General features: G+C 38.1%; 1 protein-coding gene across 1 annotated transcript in view; it reads left to right on the top strand.

Moving 5' to 3' along the window:
- LOC146330894 (E3 ubiquitin-protein ligase SMURF2-like) overlaps positions 1-18814 on the top strand; it is a 105643-nt gene that overhangs the window by 30835 nt on the left and 55994 nt on the right. Inside the window, exons 2-3 of the mRNA XM_084710766.1 lie at positions 8002-8040; positions 15118-15226. Of these exons, the coding sequence (XP_084566892.1) occupies positions 8002-8040; positions 15118-15226 (148 nt within the window). The remainder of the gene's footprint in view (positions 1-8001; positions 8041-15117; positions 15227-18814) is intronic.

Below are 18814 nucleotides of genomic sequence, written 5' to 3'. Positions count from 1 at the left end.
ACATGTTGTCTGGGTCAATGACAAGCCACTGTCTGTCTCCATCTCCCTTAGCTACCAGACAGTGCTAAAGGCATTATCCGAGTAGTTGCTAAGATGGATAGGCTTGGCTTGGTGTGACTGTTAATTTGATTTATGGCTTGTTTCAGACAGTGTAATGGGGGTGACTCACCTACAAATGGTCCCAAAACAGCAGCTGTTTCGAATCCTTGTTATAAACAATGGAGCTGAGTTGACCCCTTTTTGGCCCTTTAACTACTGTTACAGCTTGGTTTGAGATGAGGACAACTTCAGGTGGTAGACTGACTAAATCAGCTAACATATATTTGGTAAAAAATTGAGTTTGAATGTTCATCTCTTCTCAAAGCTGGTTTTATCCCATATAAATGCTCATTGGCAGGGCTGTGAATATGCGTAAAATTAGATTTTAGGGCTGCAACTAACTATTATTTTCATCTTTGACTTATCTATCGTTTGTTTGGTCCATAAAATGGTGAAAAATGTTAATCTCAGACCCTAAGATGATGTCCTCAAATGTCTTGTTTTATCCACAACTCAGAATACATTCAGTTCACTGTCAAAGAAGACTAAAGAAACAAGAAAATACCCAAATTTCAGAAGCTGAAATCAGAGAATTTGAGCATTTTTTTCTGACAAAATGACTCAATGCAAATAATCGTTTATTAAAATAGCTGTGATTAATTTAATAGTTGAAAACTTATAGGCTAATTGTTGCAGCTTTATTAGATTTTGACCAAATACTGAGGAATATATGGGTCTTATTTGATTCAAGAAATACGTCATATTGACTGAAATGCCTCCTTTGTGTGAAAATGAGAACATTATCTGGACTAGACAAATTTGGGAAATGTTAGATCAGCACCAGACAAAGTAGAGAACAGCCTCATCCATCTTGCTTTAGTGAGGATTAGATATAACAGCTGTTGCTCATACAGTATTTATTAACACAAGTTTGCTTAGAAGTGGTAACCAAATTAAAAAAAAAGTTGAAGGATATGCCTCAGCTGTCTTAATTCTTCAGCCTTTTTTTTTATTTTGAAACCAGTCTGGTTAAAAAAGAAAAAAGATAAAATGAGTTAAAAATTCATTGAACTTTGTCCATCCAAAAGTGCAGGAATGAATTTCAATCCTTTAATCTAACAGTAGTCATCAGTCGTTATGTCTTTGGAGATTATGGTAACGTCAGCTCTTCAGCTCAGTTTTTTTTGCAGGACACTGGTGTGCAGCTTCATTTATTGTCTCTCCTCTTACTGTTAAAATTAGGGTTTGCGGTGGGGAAGGATGACACTGAGGGCAGCTTCACCCCAGGGCTTCCTGGTTGTTCACTGATTCGTAGTTGACCTAGCTTTCTGTGGTAGGATCTGAATGAGTCTGGTCCTCTGCCAACACAGGGTCACCATGGCCTGCTTGTTCACGTGGCAGCTATTCAGCCCTGCTGGATCCCCACAGGGCGCAGAGATGAGATTTGATACTTCATTGATGGTCCACTCCACATTTGCAGAGTCTGCCAATTTTAATATATGTTAGCATGCTTATCAAAATCCTTGTGGGGCTTCTGTTTAACATGTTGACATCTGTGGGGCTTGTATTTCTTCCTGTACCTCTGAACATTTCTCAGGCTGTCAAGGGTAATTGAAAACAGTTCTTAAAAATATATTACATCGTATTTAGTCCACATTGTGAAGGCTGTCAACTTTGCTTTGCTGTTAACAGAGGTGCAATGATTATTTGCTAATTCGATTGAATGGAAAATAGTTGCCAACTGTTTTGATAGTCAATTACTACTTTGAGGTTATCAAATATAATGATTTACTACCTTTTTTTTCACTTGGCTCTTTGAACGTGATGAATGATGATGATGATTACTTGACGTTTTAAAGACTAAACAATTATTGGTTAATCGTTGATAAAATAATTGTTGGTTGCAGTTCGGGCTGCATGATATGGCAAAACAGTCATATTCTGATAGGGCTGGGTATCAAACTTTAAAACTTTTATGACACTGACCAAATTGCCTCTATCAAGGATGCACTAATCAACTGGAGAGACCGGAACCATTGGGTTTTCAGTGTGACCGGCACTGGCCGGAGACCAGCCAGTCAGCATCTCATATCAAAGTCTGTGCCGGTCATATTCACACACATGCTCTGCACGATGGTCACATCATGTACACAGCAGACAAACTGACCATAACATAACACCCACAACAGCGCTGATCACAGACACACACACTCAGACACATGCTTGCATGAAGTCAGCGTTAGTGATGGATCCCAAGAAAAGGATAAAGAGCAGACTGCTGTTCACAGATTGACAATTAAAGTCTAACCTCCTGGCTGAAGAATAAACAACCTGTGTTGATGCATACCCTCAAACATTTTCTCATCCATACTCGTTTAACTTCTTCTGTTTTTCTCAATGCAAAGCTTTACTACAGAAAACTGTTGTGCTGCATCTGTCTGGTTTATTTAGATCTGCTTCCACATGAGATCACTTGAAATCACGTCTGAGATTCCACGAGATCTTGTAAGGTTGTGTTCCCCTGTTACATAATCTTAACTTAATAATATAATATGGCTTGGCTGTCACCTGGAGGACTTCTGAATTTAAAATATTATTTAATAAATATTTTATAGTCATTGATGTATTTTGAACATCCAGTTTAATTTTACAAGAAAGGTTGCAAAAATGTTTGTGAATGCTGTCAATTATAGTTCTTAGACAGATTGAAAATCAGAATTTGCCAAGAAAATTGCAATTGGTGTGTCTTTAGCTTCAATACTAGTATGATTATCGAAAAATGCCTGGTCATACAATACCTAATTTTATTTACCTAAGGAGTAAATAATCACACAGCATGCTTGTACCAAGGTCTAATAATGCTGTGGATTGGCTTTCTAATGTTACATATTTGTAGAGGCATGAGGGAAAAACAATATGTTACGACCAGAAACAAGGATCTTTATTTTGTATTTTTACAACGAGGTCTTTGAACAACATCCTTCCTTAAAGTAAGCAATTGTATTGTAGTGTCTAATGTAATTTTCTTGTTGTTAAAATAGATTTGATATTGAAAAAAGTATGGTTCAGGAGACAGTATTGAAGCCAAGGTTTCGGAACCAGTACCAGCACTGAAATCTTTGGAACAATACGCAGACCTAAATTACATTTGGATTATTTTCACAGGTATAGTGATATGATTCACTATTAGAGGGAATGATCATTTTTGCATCACGATTTTCATTTTCACTGAAAAGCTATAAAAATTATGATGATGTGACATTTGTTGGCCAAGTAAATATATCTGAAGAACATTTGCAGCCCTGGGCATCTCTGCAACATTGCAGTATTTCATTATAGTGCTGTTTTCTCACACATTTATCCTTTATCAAAAAAAAATCACAGCTTCTGCAATTTGGATTTTGCACTTGGTCATATTGTGATTTTGATAATATTTCTATTAGTTGCAGCCCTATTTGTTACAGTGTAACCACATTATAACTGTATAATTTGCTCTATAAAACTGTGGTCTATTTCTTATGTTCACACATCCAAATCATTATGTTTAAGGGATAATCGAGACTCAAGTTAACTGATGTATTTTCTTAAATTTTTTTTATGCTTTTATATATTTTTGTACTTTGCTTTAGTAGTGATGACAGTGTTTTGTCTATAGCAACTAAGAGCTGCTGAATGGCCGAAGGTTGAACACAGAAACTTTCTGACACAAAGCCAAGTAACCCTTTATAGGAGAGGCTTTCCACAGATTTCATGGATAAGAAGTTAATTAGCCCATCAATAATGAAGATCTCTTATGTAAAGAGCACTTAACACTAACATGTGTCCAGATGGTTTTACCTTTCACCTTGCTGTTGCCTACATTCTCACAGTGCTCTTAGAGCTTTGTTGCATTTTTTTTAGCACAGAATTAGCAATATCACCAATAATTTAATAATGTACCCTGTAGACTGTGTCTGCAGAGGTCACGAAAACCTCACTGATAGTTTTATGTCTGGCCCCCCAGTTGTAATTATTGCTTCATTGTCCAATTTATGCCCCCTTCGAACCTACTCATCATTACTATCATCATCATTATCAGTACCGGTAGCGGCAGCCTTGTGGCTGGCAGTACAGTTGGTGAGAGGCCATTGATGACAATGAGAGAGGCTTTTCCCTCTGTGGTAATTGTGGCTGAGACAGTGGAGCCGTGTGCAGGTTAATCCCTTAATCTTCATTAGCATAGTTTGCTAATCAGAGTGCCAAGTCTTTATTATTGCTCAGCACACTCTGTTTAACCTAGAAGCTACTTATTAGGGTTGCCTCTTCAGCAGCTGTGAGCACCCGCAGCAAATCAGTAGGCACTAGCAATGACATCGCAATCACAATTTCAGTCAAATCATCGCAGTATGATTTTATCTTTTTTAACAACCTTATCTTGCAGCCCTAATACACGACACGACTGCAAAATGACTTGTTTAACTATCGGGATTTGGTCCATTCAGTCTGATAACATTGGGAAGAGCTGCATGATTAAATCATTTTATCTCTATTCAAGTTACTGGAGGGCTAAACCAGAATTTAGCTGTCCTGACAGGTGGTAGTCTCTGGTATTCCTTTGGGAAATGGCTTCACGCGCCACTGACCAGTTTTCACAGGAATGAACAGGGCACACCTCCAACGCTGTATCCAGTTCTCCTTAATACATCCATGCTACAGTGTGGTAAACAAATATGTAAACAATGCTGGATTTGTATTTTTTATAAGATCAGCTTTGCAGAAAGGGAGGAAATGCTCTTGACATGTTTGTGATGGGTACACATGATGCGTTTTGATGAGTAACATAACTTACATAAACATAACTTAAGTTTGTGTAAAAGAAAACTCCACAGACCCACTTTTTTAATAAGATTTTCCAGCCAGTAGATAGAATGAAGAATAAATCTCTGTGTGAATACTCTGGAATGCATGTGCACAAAACAGGCTCATACATATTTCTTAAAGACATGGGCTAAGGCCTAAGATGATGACCCATTTAAACTCTGGTGGCTGATTTTTGTTTCTGAGTTGGACTTTCTGTCCACAAATGTTCTGCCAAGATTTCAGGCCTCTGTTTCTCCTGTTTTTCTCCTGTCTGCCGACAACATGGTGTCCGTTTTGTCCCACAGGAGGCTTTTCTGGCTGCCTCCGATTTGGCCTGCACCCATACTGTCGGCTTTGGCAGTGTAATTTCCCCTGACAAGCTGATGGTTAGTGTTCATCCTGTCGGCCCAGTCAGTGTAATTTGGTTTGTGTTGAGATCGTCTGTTCCCATGTTGTGATTCTGTCTGATTTGTCTTGACTGTGTCATTTTGGTCACTGTCAAGGTCCCCACATTGAATGGGTGTAATGCTAGGTTGGTTTCGCAGGCATGTCCATATCTTTTTCGGAAGTGCTGCTTGTTTCTCATTCGTGGCAGGTTCACATACTCTTGATCTATTGTGTAATCCATTTACATGTCTTCAGCACAGCACTGTTTGAGGGTAGGGGTATTAATGTGGTTGAAAGATTGAGTAATAACATTGGCTTTGTGATAAACTGTCCTCATAGGATAGACAGCTGAAACTGGAATAACACTTGTCATATTGTAGGTTTGAAGGCCCAGTGTGTAGGACTTAGTGGCATCTAATGATGAGCTTGTAGATTGCAAACGCTTTGTGTCATCTTCCCTTCCAAGAGTGTAAGAGTGACCACGAAATTTGTGAGAGCTAGTGTTTGGTTTGTCCCTTCTGGGCTATTGTAGAAACATGGTGGTTCAACATGGTGAACTCAGTGGAAGAAGACCCGCTCCTTCTGTAGAAATAAAGGACTAATTTCTTTCTTGTAAGCTACATTTAGGCTTTATGCATATTCATAGTTTAGGTATGTTATTTCCAAAAAGTGGGTAGTGCTTGCATAGTTGGCTGCTGTAAATAAATGCTTATACAATAGTGTCAAATAGCACTAAAGATTTTCCTAGTCAACCGTCAGTTCAAGCCAATAGTCAACAAGTCGTCACGTGTTTATGATATTAATTTAATTATTTAAATATGAAGTCATGGAGCTTGAAGTGAGCTGGCTGTTAATTGCTAACAGCAAAATAGGCAATGATTCTGAATGTGTGTGAGCAACCAGCAGGAGCATTTTGTTAATTTATTTCAACACACTATAACCTCGCAGAACTCTCCTTGTTCAAAACACCAGAATAACTAACTTCCAGCTTCACAAAAACAAACACTTGCGGCCTCCGCTGGCCTCAGAGGCTGTATCCCATAGGACCGCTAAGTGAGCTAACTTGCTAATGGCAGCTAAACTACTGTTGGCAGCAGTGCGCTGGGATAAAAAAAGGTTTGTGTTGCAATAATACCCCGGGGCCTAATGACAAGGTGCAGCCCCCAGATGGAGTTTGAGTTGTTTTTTTGTTCTGTGACTAACAAAATAAATGAAAATGTGATTAACTAAGACTATTCTCACCAACTGATGTTTAAGTCGACTTCTAGGGAGCAGCTCTACTTCCAGTACAGCCATTACATGCTGCTCTAGACATTGGATAACATTCTCTATTGTAAGCTTTATCAGCCTGGTTTTCAAGAATAATAGAGCTCATCTAAGGCTGGGTAGAGCAGAGCATTTTTACATCTAATTTATGAGACAATGACAGAGGGGAAGTAGCAGAAAATAATGGAAGATAAAGCAGATGGCAAGCAGCAAAGGATGTGATTTGGATTTTAACCTCCTCCTTTGCAGCCCATTAAGCTGCCTGGGCACTCCAGAGGATCTATTTCTTTAGTTTGATTTGTACATGAATCTTGTAGTTAAAGGTTAAGTGAGCTATTGAAGTATTTTCCCCTGAGACTAAAGGCCATGGTTGGGTTGGAAAAATGAGGGGTCACCTGTACCTGTATTGATAATGAATCACTATTGTTTTTATTAGCTCCATTGTGTTGGATTCCTCCGCTTCTGCTCTTGGCCTGCTTTGTCACGTTCTATAATTGTCACTGGATTGTCGAGCCAGCTCCAAACAAAACATTGGCCTGCTTCAATTTGCGTAGCCCATCCAGCACACAAGGAGAGAGATGAAAAGATAGAAATAAAAAAAGACAACAGCAGACATACCCAAACAGAAGTCGACTCTTACCTCTCTGTCTCTGCTGAAAGCCATTGTATGTTGCCTGTGAGGCAAACCCCCAGTGACTTGCTCCATATGGGAAAGAGTGCTTGTCTGCTCAATATTTTACAAGGAGAAACTCTTAAAACAGGTCTCCGGGCCTGTGATGGGACAGTGAGGACGGACAAGCCAATATGTTGGCAAAAATACAGCAGTAATTACTCAAAGGAAACTGTGTCAAGTTTTACAGCTAAGAAAGAAGTTGATAAATAATGGAATCTTTGAGTTAGCTGCTGGCCTTTTACTAAAAATATCCTATTACAACCAGAGAGAGATGGTTAGCCCAATCACTATGCTTCCTGTAATTTTAAAATTATATCAGATATGGAATACTTAATATAATATAATGGAATTTCACAAGCAGGGTGAGAGATGTGACAAGGTGAAGACTTAAGGCATTATTACCCTTCTGTCTGCTCATTTAACTGCTTCATGCCTTCTTAACATACTACATGGCATACTGATGATGAGTAAACGATAAAACACATTTGGTACTACTGATGTCTTTTATATAAATAGAATATAAAGAATAATTAAAGATGTAATATCACATACTCTCTGAGTGCTGTTTTTTTCTGTTAATTTCAAAAGTAAATGCAAACTGCTGTATCTCTTAAATATTAAATGGAAAAATTTAGGGTTGCAACTAACTTATTTTCATTTTTGATTAATCTGTCAATCATTTTCTTGCTTAATCAATCAAATCTTGTTACACCTGTTCTCTTATTTTTTTGGTCTAATTTGTGAACATCTAATTTTGAGCCCGTCATTAACATCTCTGTTTGTTTCTTCTCTTCTAGTCCTGTGTGCAAAGAACCTGGCCAAGAAAGACTTCTTCCGTAAGTAGAGCCTATTTTTACATGTTGCTATTCCTGTCCCATTTCTTCCCTTGTGCATTAGAATGGGCTTTGTCAGCAGTGGCAGCTCGCTGGCTTTTGAAGCCTTGCTGTAAATGAAGTCCCTCAGGAGCTGCCTGTCTCTTATACACACCAAGAGGGCTGGCACGCACAGGGACCCACTGCTATCCTAACTTCTAGTAATAAGTATCAGATCCACTGATACAGAAGCACAAGCTTTAAATAAAAGGGCTTTAATTAAAGTGGACACAAATTGCTCCTTTTTTAGTCCAGCTCATGGTCAATTCTAAAGAACAGTTATGAGAATAAATGTAGTTGTCCATCTTTAACTGCTTATCCAAAGTTGGGTCAGTGTAGTCTGATAATGCATTTTGTTATAGTTATTTTATTGACACAAACAAATAATACATTCGGGTCCAAAAAATATATAAAACTGTGACTCCTCAGGTAGCACTGCATTAAAAAGAGAATCAGAAAACCTTTGTCAGTAAACACAGTTTGTCGCTGCATCTACAAATGCAAGTTAAGACTTGACCATGCAAAGAGAAAGTCATACATAAACAAAATTCGGAAACACTGCAGACTCCTGGGCCCGAGCTCATCTGAGGTTGACTGACACAAAGTGCAAAAGTGTGCTGTGGTCCACATTTCAGATTGTTTTTGGAGATAATGGACATCATGTCCTCAAACCTAAAGAGGAAAAGGACCCTCCAGATTGTTACCAAAGCCAGCATCTGTGATGGTATGGGGGTGTGTTAGTGCCCATGGCATCATGGGTAACTGTCACATCTGTGAGGGCTCCATTAATGCTGAAAGGAACATGCAGGTTTTGGAGCAACACATGCTGCCATCTAAACAACGTCTTTTTCAGAGACATCCCTGCTTATTTCAACAAGATAATTTCAAAACACATTCTGCACAAGTTCCAACAGTGTGTCTTCGTAGTGAAAGAGTTCAGGTACTAGACTGACCTGCCTGCAGTCCAGACCTGTCTCCCTCTGAAAATGTGTGATGCAGTATGACGCACAAAATACGACAACAGAGAATGAGAAAGAATTTAACCTTCAAAAACAACAATTAGTTTCCTCAGTTCCCAAATGGTGTTGGTAAAGAGAAGGTGATATATGACAGAGGCAAACACACCCCTGTCCCACATTTGTTGGAACATATTGCAGACTTCAAATTCAGTATGCTTGTATCTTTACAAAAAAAAGTTTATCAGTTTGAACATTACTTATCTTGTCTTTCTACTGTATTCAACTGAATATAGGTCAAAGTTTTTGCAGATAATTGCATTTTTAAAAATTTACGATACATACAACATCTCAGTTTTCTTGGAATTTGTGTTGTGTACATATAGAAAGTTGCTGAACACAAGCTAATGAGAGTATATACAGACTGAGGGGTGCTACATCATGACAGTGAGATGAGACATGATGGGATAAAACACACAAGCACACATGCAGAGATTGAAATGCTGACTTGAGGAGTTTACTGGAGGAAGAAAGTGGTATTTTGTTGCCTTTCTGGCTTCTAGTTCACTCTAAGTTTAGCTTTAGGGCTGTTTCATCAGCCTCTCTTTAGGTGATCTGGACAGGAACCCTGTCTTCTGCCGCCGGCATTAATGTGAGAGGAGATATGTTATTTAGTTCCACTGACAAAACATTTTTCACATAAGAAAACCCCTAAGCATTTCACCTTAATTACCAGTTATAGTCATGGTAAAAGCACAAAATTGCAATAGTAGCAAAGTGTTTATCTAGTAATTTGGCTGTCCATTAACCTGGAAGTCATGGATACACACAATAGCAGATGAATTTTGTGAGAAAGCACACACACATGCTTACACGCAACCACAAAGAAGGAAGTCCCACGAAAGCATAAGGGTGACTAAACTGGTTTGACTTGCATGAGGTATCGGTGCCCAGAGGTATATACTCTGACACATTTAAAACATGCACATACACATGCACAGTCAAACGGAGACAAAAGATGATTACACCAAGAAGAATCCCTGATCAAATTTCCACCTGAGTATAATACTGTGAAAAAACTTGGCTTATATAGCTTCAGTAAAGCCTTAATGTCCCCACTGTTAATGTTGGAAAGAAAAAGACCCAGAAATCAGGGGGCGCTGTATCACATCCATAGTTATGAACAAGCCAAAACATATTTGTTAAAAATGCATATAATGCTGATGCAATAAAAGATGTAATGTGTTGGGTTGTGTCACCTTTAGCGAGGTAAAACTTAGCACTCAATGAAATCAATGTGTAGAGGCTTTTGGGAGTCCAGTAAGATGACTTGAGCCTTGTGTGTGGATCATGTGATTTGTGGAAAAGATCATTAATCAGTCAAGGAAGCAAAACATTGTTTATATAACACATTTCATTCCAGAGTAAGCCACAGAAATTGCTACCACAAGCACAGTTGCATAAAAAATACTGGAAGTAAAACCAATTGGGATACAAAATGAAAAAGACCAGCAGTCAACCAGTAAACTAGTAAGACATGAGAATGAAAAACTGTTTAGAAGGAAGTAAAACCAACAGTTGACCAATAAGAATGTAAAAGCATGTGAGGTGAAAGAGTGTAACTAAAATAAAAGTTAAGACTAGCTGACCAAACAACTGAAAAGGGCTTCAATTTACTTTTAAAAGACAACAAATAGCATTGTGATTCACCTGACATGATCAGGTTGCATGTTCCAGTGGCTTGGAGCCTAAAAGCTAAAGGCAAATTCACCACTTTTTGTGGAGACCCAGGGAATAATCAGGCGGTCTGTTCCAGATGACCTAAGGAGTCATAGCTCACAAGCAGGTCTGAGAAATATTGAGGTGCTGGGCCACACAATAAACTTTTTAAATCAATTCTAACATTTACCTTGAGCCAGTGTAATGATCCCAACACAGGTGTTGTATGGTCACATTTTCTTTTTATAGGTCAAACTCCCGCAGCTGTGTTCTGGAGCAGTTGCAGTCGATCAAGAAACTTTTTTATATTTTCATGTGAGCAGTGTGTTACAGTAGTCAAAGCATGGACAACTTTTTCAGCATTGTCATGGGATAAAAAGCTTCTGTCTTTGGAAATATTTCTTAAATGATTAAATCTGGCTTTAACTATACTGTTTATATGGCTTCTGGAAAGTGAGGTCAACATTAAAGTGAACCAAAGTGACTTTAAAGCACACTGATAATTTTTCCCATCAAGCTTTTGTTTTTCACTCTGAGATTACCAAACCAACAAATCTTTGCAAATGTTGGAACGGATTCAATAAACTCTTTAAACACTTTAAACAGAGACTTGTCTCCACTAAAACACAGGCACATCCTTGAGAAATCAATCTTTGGTTTGCCTTTGTTATAAATAAAATCAATGTTAACATCAAAGGTAAACAAACTGGAGGGGGTCCAGTCTGTCTTGTGTCATGGCTAAAATCTTGTTTTTAAAAAGTTGGTCCAAGATTTCATTACAAGGGGCTGCAGGGTGACATTCATTTAATGACTTTTGTGATGTGACTTTAAAAACAGGAACCATATTATGTTTCTCTAATGTCTGGTTACCCTCTCCTGTTCTTGATAAGACTGAAATATTTACATGTTGTGGTTTCATCAATCTGTGTCTTACAGCCCTCTTTCCTGTCTCAGGGTTCAGAGAATTCATGATTAAAATCATGTGCATCAAACTTTACATAAAACTGATTTAACTTCTCTGCCGACTCAGTCTCAGACATATTAAAACACACCACACTTTCCTTTTTATTTGCTTTCCAACTATAGATTTGATGCCTTTCTTTGGAGTTATCTTTTTTTTCAGTTCACCCTCTAATTTGTCTTTATACTTGGGTTTAGCTAGTTTTATCTTCCTGCTGACACACATCTGGACCTCTCTTTTTTAAGTGCTGTTCCCCTAATAAAAGGTTAGTTTCTTCTAATTCAGTAGTTGCTCAAAGGATTTTCCAGTCCAAGGCTTAGTACTAGAAAAGAGTGTACATATTTTCACAAAGAATAATGTAATGTGATAGTGTCACTGACTTCATCTAAAGCTGCATGTCTCTGTTTTTACATAAAAAATGGAGATTTAGTTTTTGATCAGACCACACAGTGACATCTTGCACTGTCGTCAGAATTGGCTGTTAGTCGGAAACTAAATTAACAGTATTATGATCTAGAGGAGCTTTGCAATAAGAGTTGTAGGCTCCCCTGATGTTACCATAACTGAAAAAATGACTCAAGGACTTATCTACAGAGCAGTGATTAAAATCCCTCATAATAAGGTTCGGTGCATCAGAGGATATGCTCTTCAAACACTGCATCGCTCTCATAACAGCGTTCCATGGTTTGTATTTGCTACAGTGTTGATATAAATGACTGTGGAAATTCTCTTGGCAGATAAAGGGTGAAAAACAGTTAACTCAGTATCAGGGGTGCAATCACAACCACATCCACAGCCATACACTAGTGAGTGTTTTCATACAAACACATCCCCCTTCCCCGTACTTACCAGTAGGGCGAGGCTGGGTGATAAGGCTTATAAATAATATCTCAATATTTTTATGCTATGCAGTATACAAATTGATACATACGTATTTTCTCCAAAATAATATATTGTAAATTCTCAAATAATGCCAACATATGATAAGGTTGTAGTATATGACGCATTGCTTGTGATTCAACTACCCAGTATTAGGGTAGGGCAATATGGACAAATTCAAATATCACAATATTTTTGACCAGATACCTCAATAACAACATTGCCAGATCATCCTGACAGGGTTTATTTCACAATAATGACCTGCTCACTGTACATTATCCTGCTTTTTATGTGGTTACTTGCCAAAAAAAGGGCACACATTTATGTGACACAACATATTAATTTTAAAATTATTTTTTTTGGCTTTATTTCACAATAGTGATCTGCTCACTGTACAATATCCTGTTTGTTACATGGTTATGTACAAAAAACAATAATTTGACACATAACATTCACTTTAAAATGATTTTTGGGGTTTAATGTTTTTTTTTTTTTTGCTTGTACCGAGTCTTATGATCAGAACTGTGTCCATAGCAATGGCCTGTTCTCCATAACAATGGTCAATCATACATGGCAACGGTCTGCTCTACAGAAATAACAGACCTTAGAATGGCGTAACTGGCCAATCATAATCAAGCTTTTAACAAAGCCATGTAATAACATGATATAACTATTAGAGCTGCAACTAACAATTATTTTCATCATTGATTAATCTGTTGATTATTTTTGTCATTATTCAATTAGATTTTTGGTCTAAAAAAATTTCAGAAACTTGTGAAAAAAGCTGTTAAATATTTCCCAAAGCCCAAGATGACTCCCCTAAATGTCATGTTGTGTCCACAAATCAAAGATATTCAGTTTACTGTCATAAAGGAGTAAAGAAACCAGAAAATATTCACATTTAAGAAGCTGGAGTCAGGGAATTTTGAAAAAAAAAATTACTCAAAGTGATTACTTGATTATCAAAATAGTTGGCTATTCATTCAGTAATTGATTAATGATAAATTAATTGATTAATTGATACAGGTCTAATAATGGTATCCAAAATCTAAGACGATATCTAGTCTGGTATCACGATATCGATATAATAATGATGTATTGCTCATTCCTAATAGAGCCCTGATCCAGTATCAAGGGCCATCCAAAATCTTCCAATAGAAACTTTGCACTTTCTGTCAGTTCCTCCATCTTATTCCTTCAAGACTGCACATTATCGAGCAGGCAGGGGATGTTATGCAGCTGTTGTCTCTGCAGTCACTGGCACTCTTCCCTCCCTCCCTCCCCCTCTTCCTCACCCAAACAGCCCCGCTTCTAGTGGGGTACATTCCATGGCCTTCCTTCAAAATCACCAGCTGTAAAACAGTGCCTGCATCCATTGCTGCGATGCTGGAATTACAGTGCTGAACGAGAAAGTCTTATTCTGAGACTCATCGTATACCTTGTAGGCCAAACACGGCTGTAAAAAAGACTAATATCACAAGAACGAACAAACTCTCCAGGCAGGGAGTATCAAACAAACAGACTGTGGGACACTGCTGCTGCGGGTCCCCACAGGTGCAGCACCCCCTACTACAACTGCTTTGCATTTGTTCTACTTATTGGTATACTTGCACTCCTGCTTTCCTGAGACACAGGATTCACTCAGGACATTGTCAACAAGAATAACTAAAGCAGATGAAGAGTTGCAACATAGTCTTTTATCTGTTTTTTACCTACCAACTGCTTTCTTTCTAGTAGATAGAAAGTTGTTCTGGTTGATTCTACTTCTCCAAAACACTGCAACTCACACCAAAAAAAATGTAGTTGGATAAATAGCACTATAGTCCAGGGGAAATATGTACTTTCTATTCTGGTTTATGATTCGATTCAATTTTTCTTTTTTAGCCTGACTGCTAAGCTGTTGTTCAGACTATGGAGTCTTGACTGGTAAAGATCAACAAATCATTGGTTTCATAACCTGACAACTGTCATTTACATTTTCAAATTCCTCTTTAAAAAAATACACTGTGTCATCTTTGAAATGCTGATTTTTATTCCGGACACATGCTGGAAACAGCAAGTAAGTGGGGGTGGAGAGAGAAAAAATACTGGCTGATTCTGGCTTTGATTTAGATTATTGAAATTGAAAGCGCTTTTAAATATTTTTTTGATTTAATATTGAAATTGTCACATCCCTACTCCTGTGCTGTTCGCCTGAATACAGCGGTGGTTCAGGAGTCAGTCAGTGAACACGGCCTGGCTTTGTTACACGTCAAGCCAAATTCCAAGCAGGACCACAAAAAAGTTCTTTTAAATAACTTTGGTACTTTCTACACTATAGTAACAGATTTTGTATAGTTTTAAACATGTAGTATTGAAAAAATATCAGTACTGTAACAATCTTAACAAATTTGTGACTGCAAAAATATTGGGGTTGAACACGACAAACTGTCACACATTTACTTCCTTTATGAAAAGCGTAATGATTGTTAGGTTTGTACAGTTGCTTAACACAGCCTTTTTCTTTGCCTCTTTCTACTTCCACAGGGTTGCCAGATCCTTTTGCCAAAGTGGTGGTGGATGGCTCAGGACAATGCCACTCTACAGATACTGTGAGAAATACGCTGGACCCAAAGTGGAACCAACATTATGATCTGTAAGTCCACAGGAACACTGAGGAGAATGAGTGAGACATGTTTCTGTGTGCCATTAATGCCTCATTAAGAAAAAAATGCAGTGTTTGTGTCTGGATTTGAGTATGAGGTCATGCACCACCTGAAATGTGAAACAATACAGAAAGGATTGTCATCACAGACATGCAGCACACTGGTTTTGCTCTTTAGTGTGTCTCTGTGTAGAGCTGCTATGACACGTGTTTCAGGAATGTAGACTGATTCTTTACTGTGTGCAGAAACACCCATCTATAAAGCTTTTTTTAACAAACACGTTGTAGAGTGAGATTTTTGAGGTTACACATTTTTTGGGGGGGAAACTCAACACACACTGATGAATCCCCTCTTTTTCAAAACACAGATTCTTCCTATTTTAGATATTTGAGGATGGGGTTTGCTAAATAGTTTTGCACTCCTGAACAATGCCCTCTATGAAATGGTGTTTGTCTAACTCATGCTTTTCTGGCTTGCTCACTTGCTCTCTGAAACACATGTGGCTTTACGTAGGCCAACACATTTAGAGTGCTTCAGCTACATATCAACCTTTGTAAATTTTCCTCTTGAAACTTGATTTTCTTCTATCAAGGAAGCTCTCCTTTCATTTTCTGTCAGGATCAGAAATGGAGATGCATAAAAGAAGTTGTCTGGATGGCAGCATATTCTGCACCAAAACCTGTATTTGCCTTACAACATTAATGGGGACGTCACAGATGTAACATTTACCCATGATGCCACTGGCACTAACACAGCCCCATACCATCACAGATGCTGGCATCTGAAGCCAGCACTGGTAAAAATCTGCATGTTCCTTTTCCTCTTTAGCCTGGAGGACATGATGTCCATGATTTCTGAAAATAATCTAAAATAGACTAAGATAGATAGTAAATAGACAATGAAAATAATTGTAAGTTACAGCCTTAATTATAATGAAACCCAGTTGTGGATGAAGAACATATTAATTCTTTAACTGTCCATGGACCCATGACTGTCCCTTGGCCTCTATGAGATACATTTTGCCTTCCTGCACTCACTTTCATTTTCTAACACACCTGTTTATAATGCCTCTTGTGACCTGCCGACATCAATCACAGTTCCCCTCCTTCTTGTACGTAATACTCTACTGCCCATACCCTCTCAGCGGAGCATGTTTCCCGCCAGTGACCCCTGGCCTCTTCCTCTGGTTCAGGAAATGGCTAACATGCCATAGAAAGCAGATGGGAGTCTGGGCTTGGCAGATTGCCAGCTTTGCCACACCCCCCATCTCCAGCCTCCAGCTTTAGGAGGTGGGGTCTTTTCCCACATGACACTAATCCTGCCAGGGTCCTCCATGCCCTGCAGAAATGATCTAGATTTTTTTTTTTTTAAACTACAGTCAATACTCTGTACTTCATATTCTGTGTAAAAAAATCTTAGGACAAACAGGCCCAGACAACTTTATGTAAGTGTCTGAGGTTCATGAACTCAACACTGTATGTACGTCTGGGTTTGGCAAGTTACCTCCTCATGCTTGGCCTCTGATTTCCATCCTTTTAAGTACAACTCTTCACATTGCTTCGGTTAGAGGGTCAGATTCGCTCTGCTCTCTCTGCCTTCATCTGTATTTAAATTATAGTATCTAACATTTAAATTGTTGTAAAACTCCAAACCTATATTATATATGTTGCTGGGTTGTATACTTATCCGAACTGTTTATAACAATGTTCACACTCTATCATTTCTGTTAAAAACACAGGATATGTCACTTAAGCCAGAAAGAGGGGAAGGAAGTTGGCAAACGTGAATAAAACCTTGAATATTACCTCGTCCAAGATTTCTGCCTGAGTCAATTCAGATAGATTTTCATCAGCTTTTAATCAGAATCAGAAATACTTTATTGATCCTGTGGGGGAAATTAGTCACGTTACAGGTACTCCCATTCCAGAGTAGAAAAATGTATAAGCCTAGAGAAATTATAAGAATAGAAATGGAAAATAGGAACTATGAAAAATATATACTCTACTCCAATATATAATATAATATTAATAACAAAATATTTACACTAAGAAATATGCAGAGAAATATGTGTCTTATTCAACAATATATACCAGCGATGTATACATATGAAAACAGCAGTAAATGGATAATATAAGAAGAACAGGAAATAACTAATATGAAATGTAAGAATTCTGTACAAAAATCTGCATTATGCAACAATCATATATAATGCTGTGATAATCAATGCTGTATGCATTGCACAGGTAAGTTGTTGCACAACTTATTGTCATTTTAAGTCAGAATTGCATGTGTGAAATATTGCACAGCATTATTGTAATGATAGTCAGTAGTAGGGCTGAACAGTTAATTGAAATTTTATCAAAACTGGAATATGGCCTACTGCAATTTTCATATCTCGCAATATTTGTTAAGCATCTTTGTTTGATCAGTAGAGCACAGTTGAGTATAAGTAGAGAACAGATAATCAGGTTATAGTTGCTAACAATAAAGACAACAACTCCTATGACCCCAAGCTACTCCAGATGTTATCCAAGTACATCTGTTGTTATTGTTTTAATGTGAGCAGACCCCCCTCCAGCAGCCTACACATTGTGTGTTTCTGTGCTCTACACATTGTGCTGTGCATAGCATGACCCCTCATTAGAGTGTGTGTTATCTTACCAGTCTTCATGCACACTGCCTGACACTGCCCCAGCTGTAAAATGTTAAATATAGCAGAGGCACCGGCACTGCAGCAGTTTTTTTACTCCCCCCATGGCCATCCATATTAAAAATGCACTGGCGGTAGTTGGCAAGTTGACTTTCTTGATATCACAACCTACGCATCACAAGCCTCGGAGGTCTGTGTGGCACGCATACCCACCTACAATATAATCAAAAAGTGAGTAAGTCCAGACATTGATCGGTGGTGGTTTTACCTGTGGAAGATTTGTCTCTGCTTCATGTCTGTCTGCAGTAAGCTGGCACAGTAAAAACACAGGCTAAGAAATGCTACAGAAAGCAAATATTGAGCTCTGTGCCTGGAAAAGGCTGCACTGATTGCACCCAGAACTTATTGTACTTTGTAATTGATGTTATGGCTTAAATATTCACAATTATCCATTGTGAAAGACAGGAAAGGTCTGGAAGAAGAGAAGTGAAAAGGGGCAGTTAGTTCAATGTAACCACAAGGTAACAATCGGTTTTGAGGGAATCAAGAAAGAATGCTATGGCATCAATTCAGTTGACATAAATCAGATCAGGGTACTTGATATACTCGAGCCAGAGCTGTAGAATCTCTCTGATTTAGTTATCGATCTTAACAACTGAAGCCTTTCCAACATTAATATGAAATATATCCAATTTTTGATTTCCCAATGTAATATATGTTCCCTGGAAAAAAAAAAGTTTGGGAAGTTCTGCAGGGCTGGATTTATGTCCTGGAAAGCTAATCTGGATTTGACCCAAGATTTTTTTTCCCCTCCTCTGCTGTTGTCTGTAGGATTAGGAGTGTTAATCCTCATTCTTTTTTTTTTTGTTAGCATAACCACCTAATGAAATGTGTCTGTGTGTGACAGAGAGAGATGAAGATAGATTGT

Source organism: Lutjanus erythropterus, chromosome 3 (genome assembly GCF_056507025.1).
Source record: "Lutjanus erythropterus isolate fLutEry1 chromosome 3, fLutEry1.hap2, whole genome shotgun sequence".
In the NCBI taxonomy this organism is placed as follows: Eukaryota; Metazoa; Chordata; class Actinopteri; order Lutjaniformes; family Lutjanidae; genus Lutjanus; species Lutjanus erythropterus.
This window is presented reverse-complemented; position numbering and strand designations above follow the sequence as displayed.